We start from the raw sequence: 22,509 nt of genomic DNA on the forward strand, positions 1-22,509 counted from the left end.
GGATATGGTGACCGGAGGGCTAGACCAACTGGGTGCTAAGGGCAGCATGGGCATGTAAGATGGCAGTGGGGTGGGAACAGGAAGTGAAGGACAAGATGGTGGTGCCACCAGAAGAGGAGGATACAAATGAGGAATGGCGGGTGTGGGAGGGGTGTAGGGTCGGGAGAAAAAGGAGGCGGGTCTGAGCTGGGAGGAGTCTTGTCTGTGGCTTCCAGAACCAGAGGGCAGTAGGAGCCTGTTCTGGTGGGGAAAAAGGGTGGTGAAGGTGTTGGATTCCCCTGAGGAAGGCGCCACCCCAAATCACTCACCAAAGACGTTTCTTGATGCAACAAGCAAGAGGAATTTATTCGGAAGCCAACTAGTTGGGGTCCAAGTCAGCCCGTCGCAGCAGGTCTCAACGAGGACCCTGAGCACTTACAACTAAGTGGTTATATAGGATTTTCTGAGGCATTCAGCCCTAGAGGATTACCATGGTTACAGATTGTTTTGTAATAACAAGATAACAATACTACATAGCAAGATAACAATACTACAAAGGCAGTAATTTTTCAAACCTACGATTTCTGGGTTAGTGCCACGTCCTGGGGGTGTAGCAAGGTAGGGTCAGCATTTATGATTAACTAACCGAGAGGTTAGCGCTGCCAGCAGTCATGATTGATTAACTTGTTTTTCCAGAGGAGTTACCTGGTTTCAGTTGTTCCCTCTGAGTCATATATCAGAATGGCTTTTTGGGCTTCAAGATGGCCACTCTTAGGCTAACTTATTTCTCAGGGAGGTTGGGGTCCTACATTCCCCACTTCTTTTTCTGAACATTCTAATCATGGAATGTTGGTTTCTTCTTGTTGTGTGAGGGTATGATACTGTTGTCTCAGCATTAGCACCTGCACAGCACTTACTCTTTCTCTAATAAAGGTTATTACTCGATTTAAAATGCAGGGACCTAAGGTGAGGAGCAATATTGAAATAAGCAGGGGTCCTGCCAAAGTGAATATTAGAGTTGTAAGCCATGGGGATCTAGAAAACCAGGATTCAAACAGGCTCTGGTTAGCTTCTCGTTCTCGCTTTCGCTGATCTAATCTTTCTCTTAATTTAGACATTGAGTCTCTTACTACTCCAGTATGGTCTGCATAGAAGCAGCACTCTTCCTTTAGAGCTGCACACAATTCACTTTCTTATAGAAATAGTAAATCTAACCCTCGTCTATTTTGCAGCACTACTTCAGAGAGAGGTTAGGGACTTTTCAAGTTTAGAAATAGACTGTTCTATAGTTCTCAAATTTTCATCGATAGCTATTCTTAGTCCTTCGTAATGTTGGTTTCCTTGTATAATTGCAGCTGCCCCTGGTCCTACTCCGGCTGCGACTCCTACTCTTAGTAATACAGCTAGAGTGAGTGAGACTGACTCTCTTTTATACCTTAGTTTAGGTTCTAATTCTGCCACGAATGATAAGTCATCATGATACATTAGTCTGGGTACTAACTGGACCATGATACAGAAATCACGGGAGGAGTTGAAGGCAGAAGTAGAGACACATAGGGTCACTCCAGTGTTACAAGCCCACCATCCCTTGGGAGGAGGGATTAAATACCTGTTTTTACCAGGGAAGGCTATGGGTATGGTCTCATTCTTTCTTCTACAGATAGAGACTCTAGCTGCTGCTAGGGAAAAGGGGCGATGACTGCTCTGGCTGCTTCGTGCTGAGAAGTGGGCGCAGTAAAGGGTACAGCTAGGTCTCCATCACTGGTCAGTTGAGAGGGCTTCAGAAGGCTGGCGCTTCTATTCTGGGTTTCATTTTTATTACTATTTGCAGTTTTGTGGCTTCTAGGCAAGATAAAACAAATTGTGTTATTAGGTTATGTAGCAACATCTGGAGTTGGATTTTTTATTCTGGAAGGAGGCTACATTATTGAAACGATACTTCTCTCTAAAATCACTCTCATTTTTACTAGAAGTAACTAGGTTAAGAAAATAATTAACAGCTGGCTTGATTATTTGCACAGGTGCAGCAAGAAGAGCAATTGATTACACAGGCTCTTTTAAATATGCTTTGCTGGAACTTTTTGTAAGGAATTTCAGATTGAACTTTTAAAGGCCTCTTGAGGCCAGACAGCCAAGCCAGACTTGCCATCAGGCTTTGCCTGCAGTACCTGTAGATTTGGATGAATTCTTCTCTTCTCGAGGTCTCTGCACCTGCCAGGAAGTGACCTTCTTTACTCACATGGTAAGGCTGCTGGGAACTCTGTAAGCAAGATACTAGGCCAGTTCTTCCAAGGGGCTTTGTTGGCTTTATAAAGTCAATCTTAGTTCTTTAAAGTTGTTCACATCTGAGTCTATGCACATGTCTCTCAGGTACGACATTCCAGTCAAAGCCCTGGTAGTATAACCAGTGTTCTTAAGTAGTCTTCTCACAAGGAAAGCAGATTCTTATTGAACTCGTGCAAATAAACATACTGCCATGGAATATAAAAACAGTCACTGAAAGTTTTTAAACTCTGGAGGGATCAAGTAGAGAGAAGGATGTTTCAATTCTGCTCATAAAGATAGTCATTTACTAAACTGTTGTCAGTTTAAGAGAACAAGGTTAAAACATTTTACCAGCAACATTTGAAACAAAAAGACACAAAATCATTTTCTTTAGTTTATGTAATCTTATGTAACTAATACCTGTTCTGCTGAAATCTAGTTCTTTACCAGTTTAGGGATAATACTATAAATGACAAAAGACTTACAAATGACAGTGGTTAAAGATCTGATGAGAGCTTACTGTAAAACAGTTGACATAAGGAAATTCTGATATTTCTGTAATACAAAACATTCAGTAACAAAGTTTAGCATCATTCTATTTGACAGTGCTTTCCTGGTAAATAAATATATATATATATCAGATAAATAAGCCAAATTAGTCAAATACTTTCTCTAGTGAGAAAAAATTCTTCTGACATGTTCCAGGGGCCCTCTGGAAAATATCAGAGTTAACTAGAGGTAAAAGCACCTTTTTGCATTTAATTTTTTTAGAACTATCATTACACATTTATTGTCTATATACTCAGCACAGTAAATGAGATATCTTAAAAAGTGGGGCAGCAGGGGAGACTGCTGCTGTCAATTTTTAAAGACAACATACAGAAAGTCAAACTAATTCTAGGTTACTAAGCATTCTTGAGAGAATGGTAGCAGATGGTAGATTCTTCTGCTTTCATCTTCAGGAGGGGAAAAAAGCTACAATAAGAATTCATATTTAGCTGAAAGAACTGTCTAAACTCAAGGCAGAGTATAATATCACCAGGCATACAAAAGACCTGTTAGAGATACATACAAAGAATGAATATGGCTATAGTCAAATTCAACTTAAAAGTTTAAGCAGAATCTCAAATTTAAATGTCTCTTTCTTTCACACAGATATTCAGATATGACCAGAAATATGATTTGAGATGAAAGAGATCAGGCATTTTACTTCTTCATTTAGGGACTGAGAAATGATGACCTTTGGCTTACAATCAATAGCTTACAAACAGTGAAAATAATAAGAACATAACTCAGCATAAGTGTCTAAGACCAGATACAAAAAAGCAGAGAAAGTGCTTAAGTTTACAGGTCTTCCCTGAAAGCTTCAAGAATGTTTTACTCTTTAATAGTAGATATCCCCCATGGTTTTTTTTTTTGTTTTTGTTTTTTTTTAAACATACAGCATATAAATTAAACAAGAAGACCTGGTGGTTCTCAAAAAATCTATTACAACTTTTCTCAAAAGTGGTCACACGTTCGTCTATCTAAACCTTTACAGTGAAACCTGTTTTTCTGGGAGAAACATAATCTTGTCCAGATTCTACAGTTTAATAAATTTTGGTTTGTTAACTAAGTGCATTTAATCAGCTGAAAAAAGCTTTGTTACTATTCTGCTTAGGAATTCAATTTTTCAGGCCATGCAATCATTTTTAATAACAAAATATTTCAAAGGCAAATAAAGGTTATACAGTTGTTAACAAACTTTAGCTTTTAGTCTCTTTAACATTACGATTTCATGGCAACTCACTGAGACTTTAAGCATGAGAAACTGCTGTGATCTTTCAACATAGAGAAATGCCCTCTCTATCACTTTAAGCAGTTCTAACCAGAACTCAAAACTATTAGAAACTTCAAGCTCCAGTGAACACTGAGAAGCAGGACACTGCAAACTGTCAAACCAACATTTCCTAGACTGACAAACTTACGAACACATTCTACAATTTCTGCAACCATGAGATTCACAGCACAATCTCCCAGCAAACACAGAGCACATCTTCTCAACTTAACAAAACTCTAAGGCCTTAAGTTACTACAAAGATTCTCAGGCTGCAGGTAGGCATACACACTGCAACACACAATTAAAAAGGTGTTCACTTGCCACACTTATCCAGTTCACCTACCTGCAACAACTATGCTAGCCTACTCACAAGACCCCCAACTGAACACTAGACAAAGCCAAGCTTCTAAGCATTCTATTCTTAAAAGATTTAGCAGATAACATGACTCAAATGACTCTAGGTAAACTCAGGCAGCCGACAACTACCAGGACATGCCCGCCTCAGGCAAACTCAAATTAGCATTAATGCTTAACACTTTTTTATCAGGTTTTCTGGAAGTTTTAGAACACTCAATTTTCACAAGCGCTTGTCTTTAAATCAATTTCATTAATACCATCCGGAGGTAGAAAGATATATTCATTTACACACTTAGGGGGTTGTCTGAGTCTGTCCCATTGTCAGTATAACAATTATTAGGCACATGAAAGACACAAAAAACAGAGACACACACAGATTAGACATACAGCGGCCGCTTTTTGTTTTTTCTCAGATTTTCAAACAGAAACCGAAAGGAATCAGAGGGTTGATATTCCTGGCGCCTGAAAATCAACCCTATCTCATCAGATTCACCTTGCCAGAAAAACAGACGGGAGGCTACCAGGCGTCCCTGGCCTCCCAACCTCCCCGAGGCGTTCCCCAGGGTTGCAGCCTGCGGTGCTCCTAGTACGTCTACCGACCGCAGTCTCGACCCCTTTACGGGATCGGGACAGCTGCCAGACAGTGGGTACCCCTTTTCAGAATTCTGACCGGTCTCACTGAAAAACAGAAGACAGAACACAGACAACTCAAGGCGCCACTAATCTTACCTCTTCCTCCAAGAGCGACTTCGGGAGTGAAGCGGGGTGAGCGCATGATCCCGGACGAGCCCCCAAATGTTGGATTCCCCTGAGGAAGGCGCCGCCCCAAATCACTCACCAAAGACGTTTCTTGATGCAACAAGCAAGAGGAATTTATTCGGAAGCCAACTAGTTGGGGTCCAAGTCAGCCCGTCGCAGCAGGTCTCAACGAGGACCCTGAGCACTTACAACTAAGTGGTTATATAGGATTTTCTGAGGCATTCAGCCCTAGAGGATTACCATGGTTACAGATTGTTTTGTAATAACAAGATAACAATACTACATAGCAAGATAACAATACTACAAAGGCAGTAATTTTTCAAACCTACGATTTCTGGGTTAGTGCCACGTCCTGGGGGTGTAGCAAGGTAGGGTCAGCATTTATGATTAACTAACCGAGAGGTTAGCGCTGCCAGCAGTCATGATTGATTAACTTGTTTTTCCAGAGGAGTTACCTGGTTTCAGTTGTTCCCTCTGAGTCATATATCAGAATGGCTTTTTGGGCTTCAAGATGGCCACTCTTAGGCTAACTTATTTCTCAGGGAGGTTGGGGTCCTACAAAGGCAGAAGGGAAAGGGGAAGGGGTGGCACAGACACTGGAAGAGGAGAGGAGCAGGGAGATGGTATGGCTGAGAATGAAGGACCTAAAGATGGCAGCGACGCCTGTGAGCACAAAGGACCAAAAATGGCGGTGATGTGTGTGAGGACAAAGGACCTAAAGATGGTGGTGACTGTCGGGGAGGGGATTGCAGGCTGAGGGAGATGGGCAACCGAGGTCGTCTGGCAGATCTGAAAAGGAGGAAGGACTATGCAGAGTAAGAGGCTGGCATTCCTTAACTGGAGATCAGGCCAGGAGAACCTGGGTCATTGAACACTTAAAGTAAAGGTCAGGGCAGGAACACAATGTCCAAAAAGCGTGGACATACAGGACTTCAGACCACTTCCCAGTTTAGTGACAGAAGTTAGGTCGGTAAGGAGGCTAAAATCAAAAGTTCCCTCTGGCAGCCAGTGAGATTGATTGTCCAGAGGATACTGGGGCCAAGTCTGAGAACAGAGTCGGACCAGTTTCCATTTACAGATCTCCTCCACTATATCTAGGGTTGCCAGATTGGATATGAGACACCACAGAGGGATCTGATACTTCAATTTAGAGGACTGATTCCCCCTGTCTGTTACCCGTTTCCCAGAGCACCTAAACTGGCAAGCCCAGTGTCCCAAACTCACTCAGGTTAGGAGGAGACAGGGAAGTATTGTACTCTTCCCTGGAGATCTGGGAGCCCAGATGAGGACATCTCCTCTATCTCGGGACCAGGACAGGTGTAATGCCTGGAGAACCTAGATGTAGCTACGATTTTGAAGTTAACTGAACCAGGTGGATACAGGACTGGAAAACAGACCAGGGGAAAGGAGGGACTCACCAAATCGCAGTCCTAAGGGCTGGGAGTAGGCGGAGATCCCAGATCAGGGAAGGAGGGGTGGGAGCTACTGGTGGCTGGCCAGAGCCACGCGCACTATCTCCTTCCCGGGTTTCAGCACCAGATGCAAGGTAAAATTAAGCATAAATGACCAGGCAAGGAGGCAACAAAAGAGCCAAAAGTTTCATAGGGCACAATCCTGGGTGATGTTCACTGGTCTGGTTAGTCACAGGCCGGAGAAGTTGCACCCAGCAGGGAAGGCAGTGAGTTTATAAAGAAGTTAGGGGGAGGGAGAGCATAGGTCTACAGTGGCACAAGGATTGGCTAGCCTAAGGCACATGTCATTGGTCTTTACAGTAGACAAAGGACTAGAAAGTTACTACTCCTTTTCCAGATTGGGTGGGGGCAGCAGCTGGGGATTTTGGCACGTCGTCAGGCTGAAATCTGTTGGTCTCTTTCCCTTACTAGGCTTTGGTTGGGGGCTTTGCTGCCCCCTTTCCTTATTTGGTGAGGGCTGAGCTCGTCTGTCATGCTCACCTCTCCCTCCAGTGCCTCCAGCCTTACACAGAGGAACAAATCCTCTAGGACCTCATAAAACGACCTAGCATTTCTGATGAAGGTACTGGTATTTCTGGTGAAATATTGTCAGACATAAATCTCAGAGATTGTTGCTATGACCTATCAAAGTAACATTTAACTTCTAAGTCTGTAAATTATTGTCTTTCTCTTTAAAAATGTGTCAGACTGATGCCGGGGTTCTTGTTTTGCAGAATCGAAGAATGAATTTTACAGACACCCAAGGTAGGAGAGCCAGGGAGAGGCTTTTATTGAGAGATACAGTGGGAGGACAGAGCTCCTGGCTCACACCAGGGGGGCATAAGAGAGCCCGTAGTGGTGCGCTGTTTAGGGGCTTTCAAGACAGTTGAGGATTTTTAGAAACCAGATAAAGGCTTAGGGGTGTGGACTTGTTAAGTGGTCCCTGAGTTAACTTAACAGAAGCAACTTCCTGCTTTGATGATTTCTCCCTGAGATACCATCATCTTGGTCTGGGAGCAAATCAAACAAGGCTGCCTGCCCCACCCTCATGGTGGGCTGAGGTACTGTTTGCTAAAGCGTAAGTGAAGAATTTCTGACTTAACTTCCTGGGTATTAAAACGCAATCTTATCTTTAAGGTGGAATCCTTCTGGCCTTTAACTATGTTGTTTACAGCTGGGTCTTCATGCTAAATTAGTTGCTTAGTTTGCAAATCACCTCATCAGGTCTGAAGGAGGAAAGACAGCACATAGACCTGGGCCTTTTAGCATGCTAAAGTGAATCTTACACATGATTACAAATGATTAGCATAGTAAAATCATGTGGTACTCTTCTTTATCTGGAGAATATTAACTGATCTCACTGAAGAATGACTCTAGAGATTAATGTTTATCAGAGAATTTTGGTAGGGGGTTTCCTTGCATGTAGTTACACTGCTCTGACTGTAATTATCCTGCCTTGCTTTTTCCAGAGGCCCTCACCATATTCTGCCTAAGCTCATGGTCTCTGTCTCAATGCTAGTAATAAGACGTTAACTGGCATCTCCTCTTTGCCTTGACATCTTTATTTTTGGTGATATTTCTTTGTTAAAATAGAGGACAATTGGTTCTTCTTCTCCCTTATGCATGGAAGTACAGTAAAAAATAAAATCGGTGATTTACTAGAAAGCTGATTTAAACAGAATTCAAGAGTCTGTGTCTCATTTAAATAGACAATTGGAAATAATGGACTTGAAGAGAGAGAGACAAGCTGGGTTCAGAGAACAAGTGTGGGTCATTCACAGAAGGGAGTCACACTAGGAAGGGAAGAGGCAGAGCTTCAGTTTAAGACCCTGGTAGCCTCTATCTTCCTCTTTCTTTTTATTCATTGCAAGACAGGAGAGATGAGAACCATCAGTAAAGAAAAGGGAGGAAATTTTGAGACAGGACCAAAGAAAACTAGGTAGAGAAGAATATATGAGAATAAGAAAAATGTACCACAATTACAAACAATGGGTTTACTTATCCAGGTAAATATTAAATCCACAATAAAGAACTCCAAACACCTTTCACCACTTTTACCTCATTGCTGGTAGTGAGCCTAAATAAATAAAATTGTTTCTTGTTGTGGGTAAAATTGTAACATTTCCAGAATATCTCGCCTGGCTTTAGTTCATCTGCATATTAATAGGTGTTCAGTGGTGGAAAGAAATATGGCTTTAGTGCATTTGCGTCATTCCTCTGGGGTGGAGAGATGTTCATTTCCATATCAATTACCTGGGCGACGGAGGGCTTATCAGCACCTGAGAGGAGAGGGGGAGGGCTGGTTTTTGGCTTCTGCTGGGGGCAAGAAAGAGAAAGGGCTCGGACTGCAGTTTGTGAGCAATAAACGGATTTTAAACTTTATTTCTCCCTTTGACTGATTTCGGTTTTTAGAAGTATTTTGCCCAGGATTTCCTCTACCCGGATTTACACTTGTAGTTTTTTCTTTATTCATTTACTTAAATGGCAAAAAATAGTCTTGAATGCCTGCTGTGTGCGAGACTCTTGCGGTCTGGCCAGAACTGCCAAGTGAGAGATTCTTTTCAGTTGAGAATTTAGAAAGCTGGGAAGATCTGGGCATTTCATCTGTTCTTTGGGGGCAGGAATAGTATACTAGACAGCTTGTCATGGGGACAGAAATCTTTGTTAATGTCCAGAGATCTTCAGTTATGACATGAAGGATTTGATGGAGCTTTCAGACCTGTTTTGTTTAATCTGTGCCATACTATAAATTTTTTAATAGTTGTCCATATTGAAAGTATTGAGCATTCCATGTTAAATGCTTATCTCATATTAAAATCCACACTGTCCCTGGGCCTGTAGCCCCAAAGAGCAATGATTAAGTGAAACCCCATGTAAGTCCCAGAAGAGGAAATCCCAGGGCAAAATACCTCAAAACTGAAATCCACAGGCCACCCCTCCAGAAATCTCACCTTACAATTTACTCATTCTCCCTCTTCCAACCAATTTAATAACATATAATAGCAACAGCAATAAAATCTTGATAATCCTCAAACCAGAGGATTCAGCCTATGCAGATTAAGTAAATGTACTTAACAGCACAATCTAAGCACAAAATATGTTTCTACACTTGTTTACTGATTCCTAACAACCATGCTAGATGGCTCACAAAACTTTTACCAAACATTAGACAAAGTCAAGCCTCTCTTTAAGCAGTTTTTTCTTGACAACAGCAACACAATCATAATATATCTCAAGCCAGAGGGTTCAGCTGGATTCAAAGTCCCATGCAGATTAAGTCCAAACCTCATCCATTCCAGCCATCATGCAGCAGCTGCAGCCAGAGGGCGCATCCAAGACACAAGGACTGTAGAAACAACCATGATTGTGGGGGATCACTTTGCTGTTATTCCAGGAATACACAGGAGGCCAGCTTCAAGGCCTTTTCCCCAAGGTACGAGAAGAACGAGCCATTGCCGATCAATGTGTTGAAATGTTCAGGGCCATGTCCATTTTACTCCTAATTGCTGCACCCATCCTTGCAACATGTCGCAACCCTCCAAAACAACACGCCAAAGGTCTTGATTCTTCTCTAGGCTTTATTGTCTAATCTCTCGCGGCGGTTACAGCAGTTGTCGGGAAGCTCTTCTCCCTCCCGGCGGGCTCCCTTATATTCAGTCACCCAACCAATCCGGGACAGTATCATGCGTGACCTTTAAGCGGATAGGTGTCACGTGCCACTCTAAGCGGGCAGCACGAGCTGTGCACGGGTACGGAAGTCTGCTGGGCCAATAAGCAGGTGCCATCTTTAGGGTGTTGTCCAGCTAGAGTGGGGCTCAGCCTCGGCCGTAGGCCGGGCCCCCACACAACACTTGTCCAGTAAAGTGGGCTTGATCGCTCTCAACCACCAGTGAATGGCCATAGGCTGCAAAGAGACACTCTAGGTCCCTCTTGGTGATTTGCTGATCTGCACAACATGCAGGGCACTCCTTCAGGGCTCGGCTGACTTCTTCAAAGGTCAATGGCAAGCCCCACCGATGGGCCCACATTGCCTTTTACCCTGCATGCAATAAAAGCTGATGTAGCCATTGGGACACATCTGAGGCAGGCTTTCCTTCAGTCAGCAAACTTGGGCCAATGTGTCTGCTTCACCGTTCCCTGGGGATGCCAAAGGCAAATGACTGGTCACATGATATACGGTTGGTGTCTGTGCCACACAACTCTATGGCCTTTGGGTCCTGTCTCTCACCCACCCCACGATAGGATAATGGTTATTATCTTGGTTGGAGCTTTTCCAGCGATGGGCTCTGTAGCCAATAAGGTGTGGTACACAGCAGCCATTGCTTCTCTATTAAGATGTACTGGACCTCTGCTCCTTTCTATAGTTGTGACCAGGCTCCAGCCAGCAGCAGCAGCAGCAGTGGCAGAAACAGTAGCCTCAGGCTCTGGCTACGGACCGGGTTTGGCATGGCCAGCAGCGGTGGTGGTTGCACCCACAACCACATGAATGTAGACACACGTCCCTCAGCGGGAGTGCCACTTCTCCCCATCATTTCTTGGGGCAGCCCTCACAAAGGTCACACCCATTATGACAGACTTTGGGTTCAGAGGACTCCTACCAACTATGCCAGATGCAAAAATACCTCTAAAAACCAAAATCAAAGGAGAAATAAAGTTTAAAATCCATTTATTGCTCACAAACTGCAGTCTGGGGTAGTTTTTCTCTTTTCTGCTCCAGCAGAAGCTAAAACTGGCCCTCCCCTCACCTCTCAGGTACAGATAAGCCCTCCTTGCCCAGGTAACTAGCCAATGATATGGAGATGAACTTCTCTCCACCCCTGAGGAATGATGCAAATGCACTAAAATCATACTTCTTTCCACCTCTGAACACCTATTGATATGCAGATGTACTAAAGCCAGGTGAGATATTCTGGAAATGTTACAATTTTACCCACACCCCACCATACAGGCTTTGTGTGCTTCCCGTTAGTCCCCTTAGTGTCCACATGTTAGACAACAGATATTAACATTCTTGTGATGTGGTTGTTATAGCAGTGTTAAGAGAACAGTGAAACATGCATGCTATTAAACCTTGGAACATGAAATGTAGTGTCAGAAGTCTGTTTGCTTTAAGGAAAATAGCAAAGAGCTAAAGTGTGAAGGTGAAACATAGTTTCTAATGCCCAGCCAGGTTTGCTGTTACCTGCTGGGCCCTTGTGAGCAGTTGATTTTTAACCCCTGGCTTAGGAAATGTCACAATTGCCTCTTTTGCTGAAGTTTAAGCTAAATGTAGATGCTTTATGAAAGACAATTTAGAATAGAGGGTTCAGGTCAAAGCATGGAAAATGGCTGTTATGGACTAAACTGTGTCCCCTCAAAATTCATGTTTGAGTCATCAGCCTAATGTGACTGTATTTGGTGATAGGGCCTTTGAGTTAAACAAGGTCATAAGGGTGGAGCCCTAATCCAACAAGACTACTTGAACTTCTGTTGTGGGGAAATCCAGTCTGGGGAGGCCTCCCTGTGTCCTAGGTGACATCTCAACTTGGGAAAGGATTCTTGACTCTGATGGAGAAAGAATTCACCAGCAGGTTGTGCAGGTACAAGCAAAGAGTAGTTTAATAAAGAAAAGGTACACACACTCAAGAAGGGGTTGCTCAATAGGTGAGCAGTGTGGTTAAAATGGGTTGGGTGGAATTTTGGAATAGGTGGGTTTTTCTTGGAAGAGAGAGGCTATGTCCTCTTTTTGTCCTGATGTGGTCAGCCTCAGAACTATGAAGGTGCCAAGAGGTGTGATTTTTAGTATGCTAATGAGCTTTGGGGTAACTGAGTTATTTTTGTTCCCATCTTGAACCTAGTTGGTTTGAACTGGTTAGAAACCACATTCTGTTCTGCCATTTAATTATTTTCCTAGAATCTAGCTGGTTTGTTTTTGCTTAACCAGTTCTGCCAACTAGCCACATGAAGTGACCTTCAAGCTTTTCTTGGTTTGCTCAGTGCCTGGCTCTTTTCCTGAACTACACTTACTACGTCATTTATAAGATGAAGAGACGCAAGAGGTGTGCATACACAGTAAAAAGTCCACGTGAGAACAGAGCAAGACAGCCAGCTGCAAGCCAAGGGGGAGAACCCATCTTGCTAACACCTTAATCTTGAACTTCTCTGACTTGTGCCCCAGTATTCCTAACTGTGAACTCTCAAATCCTAGCCTGAAAACTCTCTCCCTACCCGAGTCTGAGCATTCCTCTCTCCCAAGGCTTCCTTTTTTAAAACATTGTAAGAACGCGGCTTTCCCAAGTTGCTGGGTTCCTTGTTCAACATTTATTCTTAAGAGGCTTTCCTGACTTTAATGTTCCCATTGCTCTTTGACATATATCATTTAACTCACCCTAGGATCTCCGTAGGGTAGGCAGCGCTGGTATTACAGTGACTATTTGGTGGTGTCTGGGAAATGGACAAGAAAGCTAACCTCACCCAGGACTCTTTGGTTCCAGAGCACGGAGCTTTGAGGCAGATAAGGAAGAAATGATAATTTTACTATCAAGATACTCTAACGGAAAAGCACAACCCGTCAAAATACTAGCTGGCAAATTGCAGCCTATGGCGGGCTTCTTATATACAACCGCTGCCCAATCAGAATTGGGGTGTTACTTGCTTTGATACAGTGTAACCAAAAGCCAAACTGTGGCTATTGTAGGAGGGTGAAACAGCCTTTTTTTCCTACCGGTGTCAAAAAACTCTCAGTAAAACTCATGAAACTGCCTTCTAAATGATTTCCCAAGAACGACTGCTCGGGGGAATTTTTTAGTATTTTACCCTTTGCATTTTATCTTCCATTACCAAGACAGCCCCGAACACTTAAGAGAAACTATGAGTACAGGAAAAATGCTCCAGCTATTTCTCTGAAAGGATGGGTGGCTCTGAAAAGAGCCATTGGTTTTAACACAATTACGGGACCAAGTTTACTTGGAGCTGGTGTACTTGGTGACGGCCTTGGTGCCCTCGGACACGGCGTGCTTGGCCAGCTCCCCTGGCAGCAGCAGGCGCACGGCCGTCTGGATCTCCCTGGAGGTGATGGTCGAGCGCTTGTTATAATGCGCCAGGCGCGACGCCTCGCCCGCGATGCGCTCGAAGATGTCGCTGACGAACGAGTTCATGATGCCCATGGCCTTGGACGAGATGCCGGTGTCGGGGTGGACCTGCTTGAGCACCTTGTACACGTACACCGAGTAGCTCTCCTTGCGGCTGCGCTTGCGCTTCTTGCCGTCCTTTTTCTGCGCCTTGGTCACCGCCTTCTTGGAACCCTTCTTGGGTGCTGGAGCGGATTTAGTAGGTTCGGGCATAGTAGAGAGAGATCGTAAACTCCTTGAGAAACAAAACAACGCTGGAGGAGTAAAGCGTCTCCTTTCTAAAATTTATAAGTATATGCAAATTAGATACGGTGAAGTCTTATGTCTGATTGGTGGTTATTCGGATGATGTTAATGTCAATATTGTCCAATCAGAAGAGGCATTTTAAGGTACTGCATTTGTATTGTTTAAAATGGAACTACAAGTATAGCCAATGACACAGCTTCCTTTTCGCGCCCAGTTGACGCTGTGAGAAGTACGAGTTTATACTTTCTACCAGTCTTTGCGTCGGTCGCAGATCATTGTCATGTCTGGACGCGGCAAGGCTCGCGCCAAGGCCAAGACCCAGTCGTCGTGAGCCGGTCTGCAGTTCCTCGTGGGCCACGTGCATCGCCTGCTCCGCAAGGGCAACTACGCCGAGCGGGTCGGGGCCGGCGAGCCCGTGTACCTGACGGCGGTGCCGTTGTACCTGACGGCCGAGATCCTGGAGTTGGCGGGCAACGCGACAAGACGCGCATCATTTCCTGCCATTTGCAGCTGGCCATCCGCAACAACGAGGAGCTTAATAAGCTGCTGGGCAAAGTTACCATCGCGCAGGGCGGTGTCCTCCCCAACATCCAGGCCGTGCTGCTGCCCAAGAAGACCGAGAGCCACCACAAGGCCAAGAGCAAATAAGGTCTGAATTCATACTTTAGTCTTTAAGACCAAAGGTTCTTTTCCGAGCCACCCATGGTCTCTGTGGAAGGACTGAACACTACGTCAAACCTATCACACTGGCTAACCTTAAAGAGCATGAACCGTAGTCTCCCTATTGATTTCACTAAGTTAACACATCCGGTAAAACTCAGATAGTTTGGTCAACTAAAAGACCATGAGGCAAGTCTTGCCTTACTGCTCCCTCCCCACCATTCTGGGTACTTAAGCAATTTTCTGGTCATTATTTGCGTCATCAAGTAGATAGGTTGTTTTGTTTCTGAGTCTTAATAGAATCTTTGTTCACTGGTCCACTAAAACAGTCCTAGCCCAAACTCTTCAGAGTTAGTACTCTTTCCAGGAAAAACTAATTACTGATCAATGTAAACATCGTCACTCCGCACTGTTAAGGCCACAGTTTACATATTAAATGGTCCGATACGCCATTTGATTGTATCAACATCAGTTAATTAAGGTGTCAGATAACCACTCACCGGTATTTAGTCAACCCCTTATCGAGGCCCCCTTCCCAACCCAAACTGGGCCAACTAAAGTCCTTGCAGGGACTGTGTGCCAATAGTCTTTCTGAAAACTTTTCTAGGTCTTCGTACAGTCATTAAAAAAGCAGGTCGGTTTTAAGGATGCAGTTTTGAAACGGAACTACTTTTTAGAGATCCTAACCTGCTATATTCTTCAGTAATTTCCATATTATCTAAAGAGGGAAAAGGTCTCCAATAAAAATTCAATTCTTTAAGAACAATGTAGGGGCTGACTTCACAATTACAGATCAGATTCCCTTTTCATCGATGGAATCTTAATGTTTCGGTCGAAAACAGTAAGCTCAGACATGATAGAGTACATTAATAATTATACATGTTAAAATAGAAAATAACAATAGCAAGGAAAACAAAATCGTTTCAGAGGAACCAAATGAAGATAGGATTAAAAACCAATCAGGTTACTCCTGCAACAGTTCTGGCCAATCAGGGTCGGATCATCAGTATAAAGTCTGGTCCCAGCCCCACTCTCCTAGTTGTTTTCGCAGCAGAGGTGATCTAGCGATGGCCCGAACGAAGCAGACAGCTCGCAAATCTACCGGCGGTAAGGCTCCGCGTAAGCAGTTGGCCACCAAGGCGGCCCGCAAGAGTGCGCCGGCCACGGGCGGCGTTAAAAAGCCCCACCGCTACCGGCCCGGCACGGTGGCGCTGCGCGAGATCCGCCGCTACCAAAAGTCCACTGAGCTGCTGATCCGCAAGCTGCCGTTCCAGCGCCTAGTGCGCGAGATTGCGCAGGATTTCAAGACTGACCTGCGCTTCCAGAGTTCGGCCGTGATGGCGCTGCAGGAGGCTTGCGAAGCGTACCTGGTGGGGCTCTTCGAGGACACCAACCTGTGCGCCATCCACGCCAAGCGTGTCACCATCATGCCCAAGGACATCCAGCTTGCTCGCCGCATCCGTGGAGAGCGGGCATAGACTAACCCAGTTTGAGCACCTTTATCCTCCCAAAGGCTCTTTTCAGAGCCACTTTTGCTTTCACTGAGACTAGCTGTTATACTACGTTGCACACTGAATCTGGGGGCAGTTGGAAAAAGGGAAGGGACATTGGGGTTTAACCCAAATTGATTTTCTCACGTAAAATAATCATACTTTATACAGCCACACGTGATCTTATTACACATTAGATAATTACAGAGGTGAAGTTAGACTAGACAGCTAGCTAGCTTAAAAGAAGAGTATCTGAAACCACTTGGATTTGAGAAACTTTGCCAAACTAAAACCAGCTTCAGAGCATAGATACTGGCACTTCCCTCTTCCCCTTGGGATATATAAACAGGCTGATCAGACCTCTGGTTCACTTTGCCTTCAAGGTATCCAGAGTGCATGGAAGAGCACCTTGCAGGCTGCTATTCTCACGAGCTGGCTGGTTTGAACTGTGCAGGTCCCCAGAGGGTGGGAGCTCTAGGTTAAGTAAGCTGACCAATGTTGGTGTCCTGCCTAGAACCTGGCAATAGCAGGCTGACTTCAAGTTTTCTTAACTGATCCTCAGTTTCTTCTCTAAAACTCCAAAAAGAACAAAAAATGAATTTTGTTGAAACTAGCTCTGTTTACCCAAGAAAGCGCTAGTGTTCACGCAGCATTTTCATTCTCATGATGAATGGGTTTCTGTTTACCAGTAAAAACCTGGTAACTGTCTAGGATAAAGCTCTGAAATGTTCACTCATATCAATTCCAAGATTTGATATAAAATTTGCAAATTAGCTCTGGTTTTTATTTGCCAGCTTCTTCCAAAAGTCTGGTAATGCAAACGTGCATGAGAAGTAATATACAGGTACTATGCCATCTGATTGCCAAGCCCAGAAGGCCAATTGCCTGACATATTGATGACTTCTCTGAGGTACAGAGGCCACAGTGAGACCCTTTGGAGCAGTAATACCCTCCATCCCACCTGAGGGATTCCCTGTGACTCATCCCTTACATGATATTCCCTCGTTGACACTCACATGTATGAAACTAGTTCCAGGAGAGTGTTCCTCTCAACCCTGTGAGCCTGTTTTAAAAGTCAAATTTTGCCCCATCTTCCTACCCATAAACGTGTCATAAAGTCAAAGATCTTTTCACTCTTCCCTGTTGCATCCCTAGAATAGAAAAAGCCTGGCACATCGCAGTTGCTCATTAAATTTTAGTTGAATGAATGTATTGCTATTTTGCTATCTTTTAGACACAAGATACCTCAACCTCACCGAGTCACTGAGTGCTTCCCACCACCTGCATTACACATTTCATCCCAGATGGTTTGCCACCATTTTGATTCCCATGATGAGTAGCTATAATGCCGACAACAGTTATAAAGCTTTAGTTTCCAAAGTATGTTCACGTATCTTTTTATGTGTGAACTTGACAATAGTTTTCATGGTTTAGAGAGGACATCTCAGATTAGAAGGATTCTTTCAACAAACCCTAGAAAGGATGGAGATCTGGGTTAGCCTGCAATGGCACAGTAAATAGTTTTTAAAAAAATTGCGAGGCATAAATGCCTGTTTTCTTTTAAGTGGAAAGGCAGCAGTTAGATTGTTCCAATGTCTTCCAACTTCTCAGCAAGGACATCTGCTGGGATTTGGGAGTTTATAGATCAGTGAGGACATGTTCTATTTGAAGCCTAAATTTGGGCATAGAAAAGTTAGTTTTAGGAAATGTTCAAATTCTCTCCTCTTCAGTAAGTGCTGGATTTAGAGACTGGCATCCAGGGAATAGAATAAAGCAAGTAGCATGAAATCAAAGTGATGGTGAGCTACTCTGGAGACAGGTCATAGAATATACTCTGCTTCCTGCTTGCTCTCTCTCAGGTCACTTGCTCTGGGGGACCCGAACTGCCATGTTGAGAGGGCTCTTAGGCAGCCTTAAGGAGAGGCCTTCATGATGAGAAACTGGTGTCTTCTCTAATAGCCATGTGAGTAAGCCATTTCCAGCCCTAATCAAGCCTCAGGTGACTTGACCCATCACTTCTTGAGAGACCCTGAACACCCAGCTAAACCATTCTCTGATTCCTGACCTTCAGAAACTGTATGAGATAATAAATTTGGTGTTTTAAGCTGCTAAGATTTTGTGTAATTCATTACACAACAATATATAACTGGGGCAATGGGGCAATAGGGGAAGAAAATGGTTAGAAGTCATCCAGTAAGACTCCACTAGTCTAGATGAGAGGCTCACATTCCCCAGCTCTGCACTTCCTCACAGGGAAGCCTGAGCTCACAGAAACTTGTCTTGGTCATTTCCCAGTAATCAGCAGGATTTTCTTTTGCTGCTATCCAGAGAGGTTGGAGATCAGAGCTTAATGCTGCTAAGGATTTAGAAAGAGGAAATCTATTGTCTGCTCAGGTAGGACTGCTTTGCAGGTATGCACCTGATGTGGCCATCTCTAGTTGTCAACTTCAGAGTGGAAAAAATCCTCACTAGCAATGAGTAAGACCCTAAGGAGTCCCTTTCCCTGTGATCAGACATTGACTTACAAATCATTACTCCATTAAAAAATAGTATTTTTTTACCATTTCCCAGAAGAATAGTTAACAAATAACACACGTCCTTCACTTTATTTATAAAGTTTTTAAATAATTATTGTCAGATTTGATTGTTAGAAGAAAATTGTGAGGTACCTTGGAAGTGGGAAACCTAATTAGGGCCCAGCTATTTCACAAGCAGGAATTCTTGGCATGGGAAGTTTGGTATTAATGCAGGCTGGGCTAGAAATTGGAGCTGAAATTTTCTTGCTCTCAATAGCCTTCTCTTTTTTTTGGAAAACTTGTCAAAGGTATCATTTCTAATGGTCAGATATATTTGTTCAAAAAGCCATTGCAAATCGTTTTTTCTGTGGCTCCTTTTTTCAGAGCCCACACAGATAGAAACTAGCAATCAATTCATTTATAGGTTATTTTAGATGCGATTTTCCTTATCTATGACATGAGTTCTTTATTTCCTCAAGAGACTGTTTTAAAGGTTAAGTGCAGAAATATATGAAATTGTATAGGACAGTGCCTCAGAGAACACTGGGTGCACAATAAGTACTCACTGAAGTTAATCTCTTCTCAGAATCTTAGTTTGGTGTACCTCTCATGAATTGGGGAAATATACCCAAATCCTCTGATAAGATTAGGTTGAGGAGTCACTCTCATCATTGACTGAGATTTTGGAAACAATCCAATTTGATCAATAATACATAAGCAAGTCATTTTAATGATGTCACTTCTGCTAAAGGCCAATCTTTGAGGATTTTTGTTAATTTCTATCTAACAAGGTGAAATTTCCCAAACTTATCTTCCAGTTTGGGACACTGATGCTTTCAGAACTGCTTCCTCCATTCCCTCTAAAAGGGTTGAAGGTTCTAAGAAGGTATCAAACAGGACAGCAAGCAAAATCACCAAGAATTCATTGTAAGTGAAGCTTTGGAGGATATTCACTCTTCAATCAGATATGCTGTCAAAAGTCTTTCCCACTGATGTGGTTCTCATTACAAAAGAGGTTCTTAAATGTAAAACATGGTTTAAAAAATATATAACTCTGAGAAACTGGTAGAAGGTGTATTTAAATTTTTTCACCTATGTAAATCCTGAATGAGGGTTTACAAGAATGACAGTTCTGTGTAAGAAAATATGCCTTGAGCGTATTAGTTGATTATCTATCTTGAAGAAAATAAATCTCAGATTTTACATGGAGACAACTGAAAGACTAGCAATTATATGAAGAATTTTAAAAATTTCACTTGCAGTCAGGTAACTGCAAATTAAAACAATGAAATAGTGCCTAACAGATTGGCATATTGGCAAACTCAGAAAGCTGGGTATAACCAAGTGTTGCATAGATGGTTAGAGAAACTTACTTTCAACTGGTGGTTTACTGATGGTCATTTTACACAAGATATTTTGAAGAACTGTTTAGTTTATTTAGTAAAAGTGGGTGTGCCCAGGCCTATGCCCCAAGGAAATTCTCCTACAGACCCATAAGAGGACATATTAAGAATATTCATCAAAGAGCTATTTGTGATATCACACAGGTAGACATGATTTAAGGGGATTAATAAATAAAATATAATGGATACAGTGTAAGAAATGGTCTCTCTCTTTTAAGGTCAAGAAAAAAGTAAATGGCCAAAAAAGAGCCGAACCCAAGTCTCAGTGAACCTTACTATGGTTATTCAGTTCATACCTGGACATCTGCCAGGATTTCAACAGAATTTTCTAGCTTTACTTTCAAATAACCTAGAGTAACCACCAAAACCAAAGACACCAAATCTGAGTACTTTTCAGGCATGATTAGCAGAATACCAGTGCTAGTCTGCTCAGGCTGCTATAACAGAATACCATAGATAGGTAGCTTATAAATAACAGAAGCTTATTTCTCACAGTTCTGGAGGCCGGGAAGCCCAAAGAGATCAAGTCTCTGTCAGATTCAGCATCTAATGAGAGCCTGCTTTCTGGTTCACAGACAGCCATCTTCCTACTGTGTCCTGTAGGCTGTAAGAGATGATGCATGGATGGATCTGTTACAGAGGCACTGATCCCATTCATGAAGGCTCCAAGGTTATGACCTAAACACCACCCAAAAGCCCCACCTCCAAATACCACATTAGGGAATAGGTTTCAACATGTGAATTTCTTTCAGTAAGACACAACATTTAGTCTACAGCAACCAGTCCATTTTCAAAGAATAGAAGCTTAGGAACTGTGTTCTTAGCCTCTCTCTTGTTCTGAAGCCAGGAGGGAAAGGCAGCAGGGAATCCAACATCAGCGACCCTCACCTTCACCTTCATTCTTATTCTTTCAATATGCAGCCTTGAAGGTATTGGTAGGGTAAGGTGAATAAAAGAGAATCAGTTTCTTGTAACTATAGTTAATATATTTCAGGCATGAAACTGAGCTAAATTAAGAGACATTTTGAAGGGTCACATGATAGTAAGAAATTGCAGAAACAAGGTTAAGACATGAGTAAAACAAGGAGGGAGAACCAGGCATAAAAGGCTTTGCCTATTAGAGAATACATTTAGGTCTTGAGAGAGTTTTAGAAGGTAAGGGATTCCTCTGATAGAAGTTTTGCAGATCATTTTCAAGTTACAGTGAACCTCAGAAAAGAGGGTATGGTTAAAATGAGGAGAGGAAGAGGCCAGTGAGGGCAGTGGATTCTGATTGTTCAGATTTATTTATCTGGTTTTAATAGCACATTAGGCATTAGAAGTTTAAGGAGGCTCTAAGGATGAGAGCAAGGATGGTGATTGCTTGAGGTTGGGCCACGGATGAAGGGAACTCATATTTAAAGTTATGTCTCATATTTAAAGTTATGATCTGGTAAAAGGCCAATATATATGGAAGGGCAAGACACTATGGAATGGAGGGAAAGATTTGAAAGGATAAGTTCATGGAGTAGGAGAGACTCCAAAGGGCTAGAGGTATTTTGGATTAGTGTATATGGGTATGTTAATGTGTGAGTGTGCATGCGTTTTGAGGACAGGAGAAATAAAAATTAGATGCTGATTATCAGTAAGTAAACTGATTTTCATTTGAAGGACAATGAAAGAAAAGTAAAAAAGAACAATCTACCAGCTAATTTCAAAGCCTTAACCAAAACAAATGAAACAAAATCAGGTGTTAAGGAAATAAATACATAGACATCAAATTGAAAATGTAACAATATTGAAAAGAATTGAGCTTGACACTTTGAACTAAGAAGATCAACAAATTGTCGTCTACACAAATATGGATCACTAAGCACCCCTCAAAGCCTTGGACAGGCAATTATAATTCATTTATTCATCTAACTTGGGGTGAGGAGGGAATTATATGGGATTTAAAACACTCCCAACATTTATCTTGGAAAAGAATATCTCTCCTAAAGTGAGAGAAAAAAACAAGTATTTATCTCAATTTGAACTCGAATTTATTGGGCAACTCTTGTCAATTGGCATCATTTCCTGAGAAAGACAAAAAGGAAGCATTTTAATAGTACTTAATTTAAATGAAATGAGATTCTGAAACTCTTTTTAAGCTAAGAAATCTGCAGAGCCAATTTATTTCCTCCATGCTGGTGGTAGAAGAGAATTAACAAACTAATTAATAAAAAGAATTACACACTTGGGAAACAATGTAAATATTATTTCCAGGGCAAATTATTGTCAATACAAACCAAATTACAGATTTTTCAGAGTCTGTTACCTTCAGATAAAGGAGCACTCATATTTCAAGACTTTATCTTACAAACATGAGCTTTAAAATAACAGTCAAGAACAGCTGCTGTATAATAGAATGCTCCTCTGTTTTCTATAGGTGCAAGGGAAGGATTGCTGAGATTATCCCATCAGCCAATACAGGGTT

General features: G+C 42.6%; 2 protein-coding genes and 1 pseudogene across 5 annotated transcripts; 2 read left to right on the forward strand and 1 right to left on the reverse strand.

Annotated features, from left to right (window-relative positions):
• Positions 1–290: 290 nt before the first annotated feature.
• Positions 291–14,063, reverse strand: LOC118973179 (histone H2B type 1-M-like). 4 transcript variants are annotated; one of them, XR_012126019.1, is made up of 2 exons: positions 5,150–6,590; positions 291–1,821 (listed from the first exon to the last, which is right to left on the reverse strand). XR_012126019.1 is itself a non-coding variant. In XM_073224116.1 (2 exons), exon 1 carries the CDS (start codon positions 13,950–13,952, stop codon positions 13,572–13,574), a length of 381 nt encoding a protein of 126 aa, XP_073080217.1. In that variant the 5' UTR covers positions 13,953–14,063; the 3' UTR covers positions 291–1,821; positions 6,598–13,571. The 4 variants fall into 4 exon arrangements, 1 of the variants encoding a protein (XP_073080217.1); XR_012126018.1 differs by having other exon boundaries at positions 2,730–6,590; XR_012126017.1 differs by having other exon boundaries at positions 2,219–6,590.
• A 168-nt stretch (positions 14,064–14,231) lies between these two features.
• On the forward strand, positions 14,232–14,691 carry LOC108396928 (histone H2A type 1-like; annotated as a pseudogene).
• A 933-nt stretch (positions 14,692–15,624) lies between these two features.
• Positions 15,625–18,262, forward strand: LOC140846669 (histone H3.1). Its single transcript, XM_073224115.1, has one exon. It carries the CDS (start codon positions 15,713–15,715, stop codon positions 16,121–16,123), a length of 411 nt encoding a protein of 136 aa, XP_073080216.1. The 5' UTR covers positions 15,625–15,712; the 3' UTR covers positions 16,124–18,262.
• Positions 18,263–22,509: the final 4,247 nt, after the last annotated feature.

The sequence above is a fragment of the Manis javanica genome, chromosome 16 (genome assembly GCF_040802235.1).
Source record: "Manis javanica isolate MJ-LG chromosome 16, MJ_LKY, whole genome shotgun sequence".
In the NCBI taxonomy this organism is placed as follows: domain Eukaryota; kingdom Metazoa; phylum Chordata; class Mammalia; order Pholidota; family Manidae; genus Manis; species Manis javanica.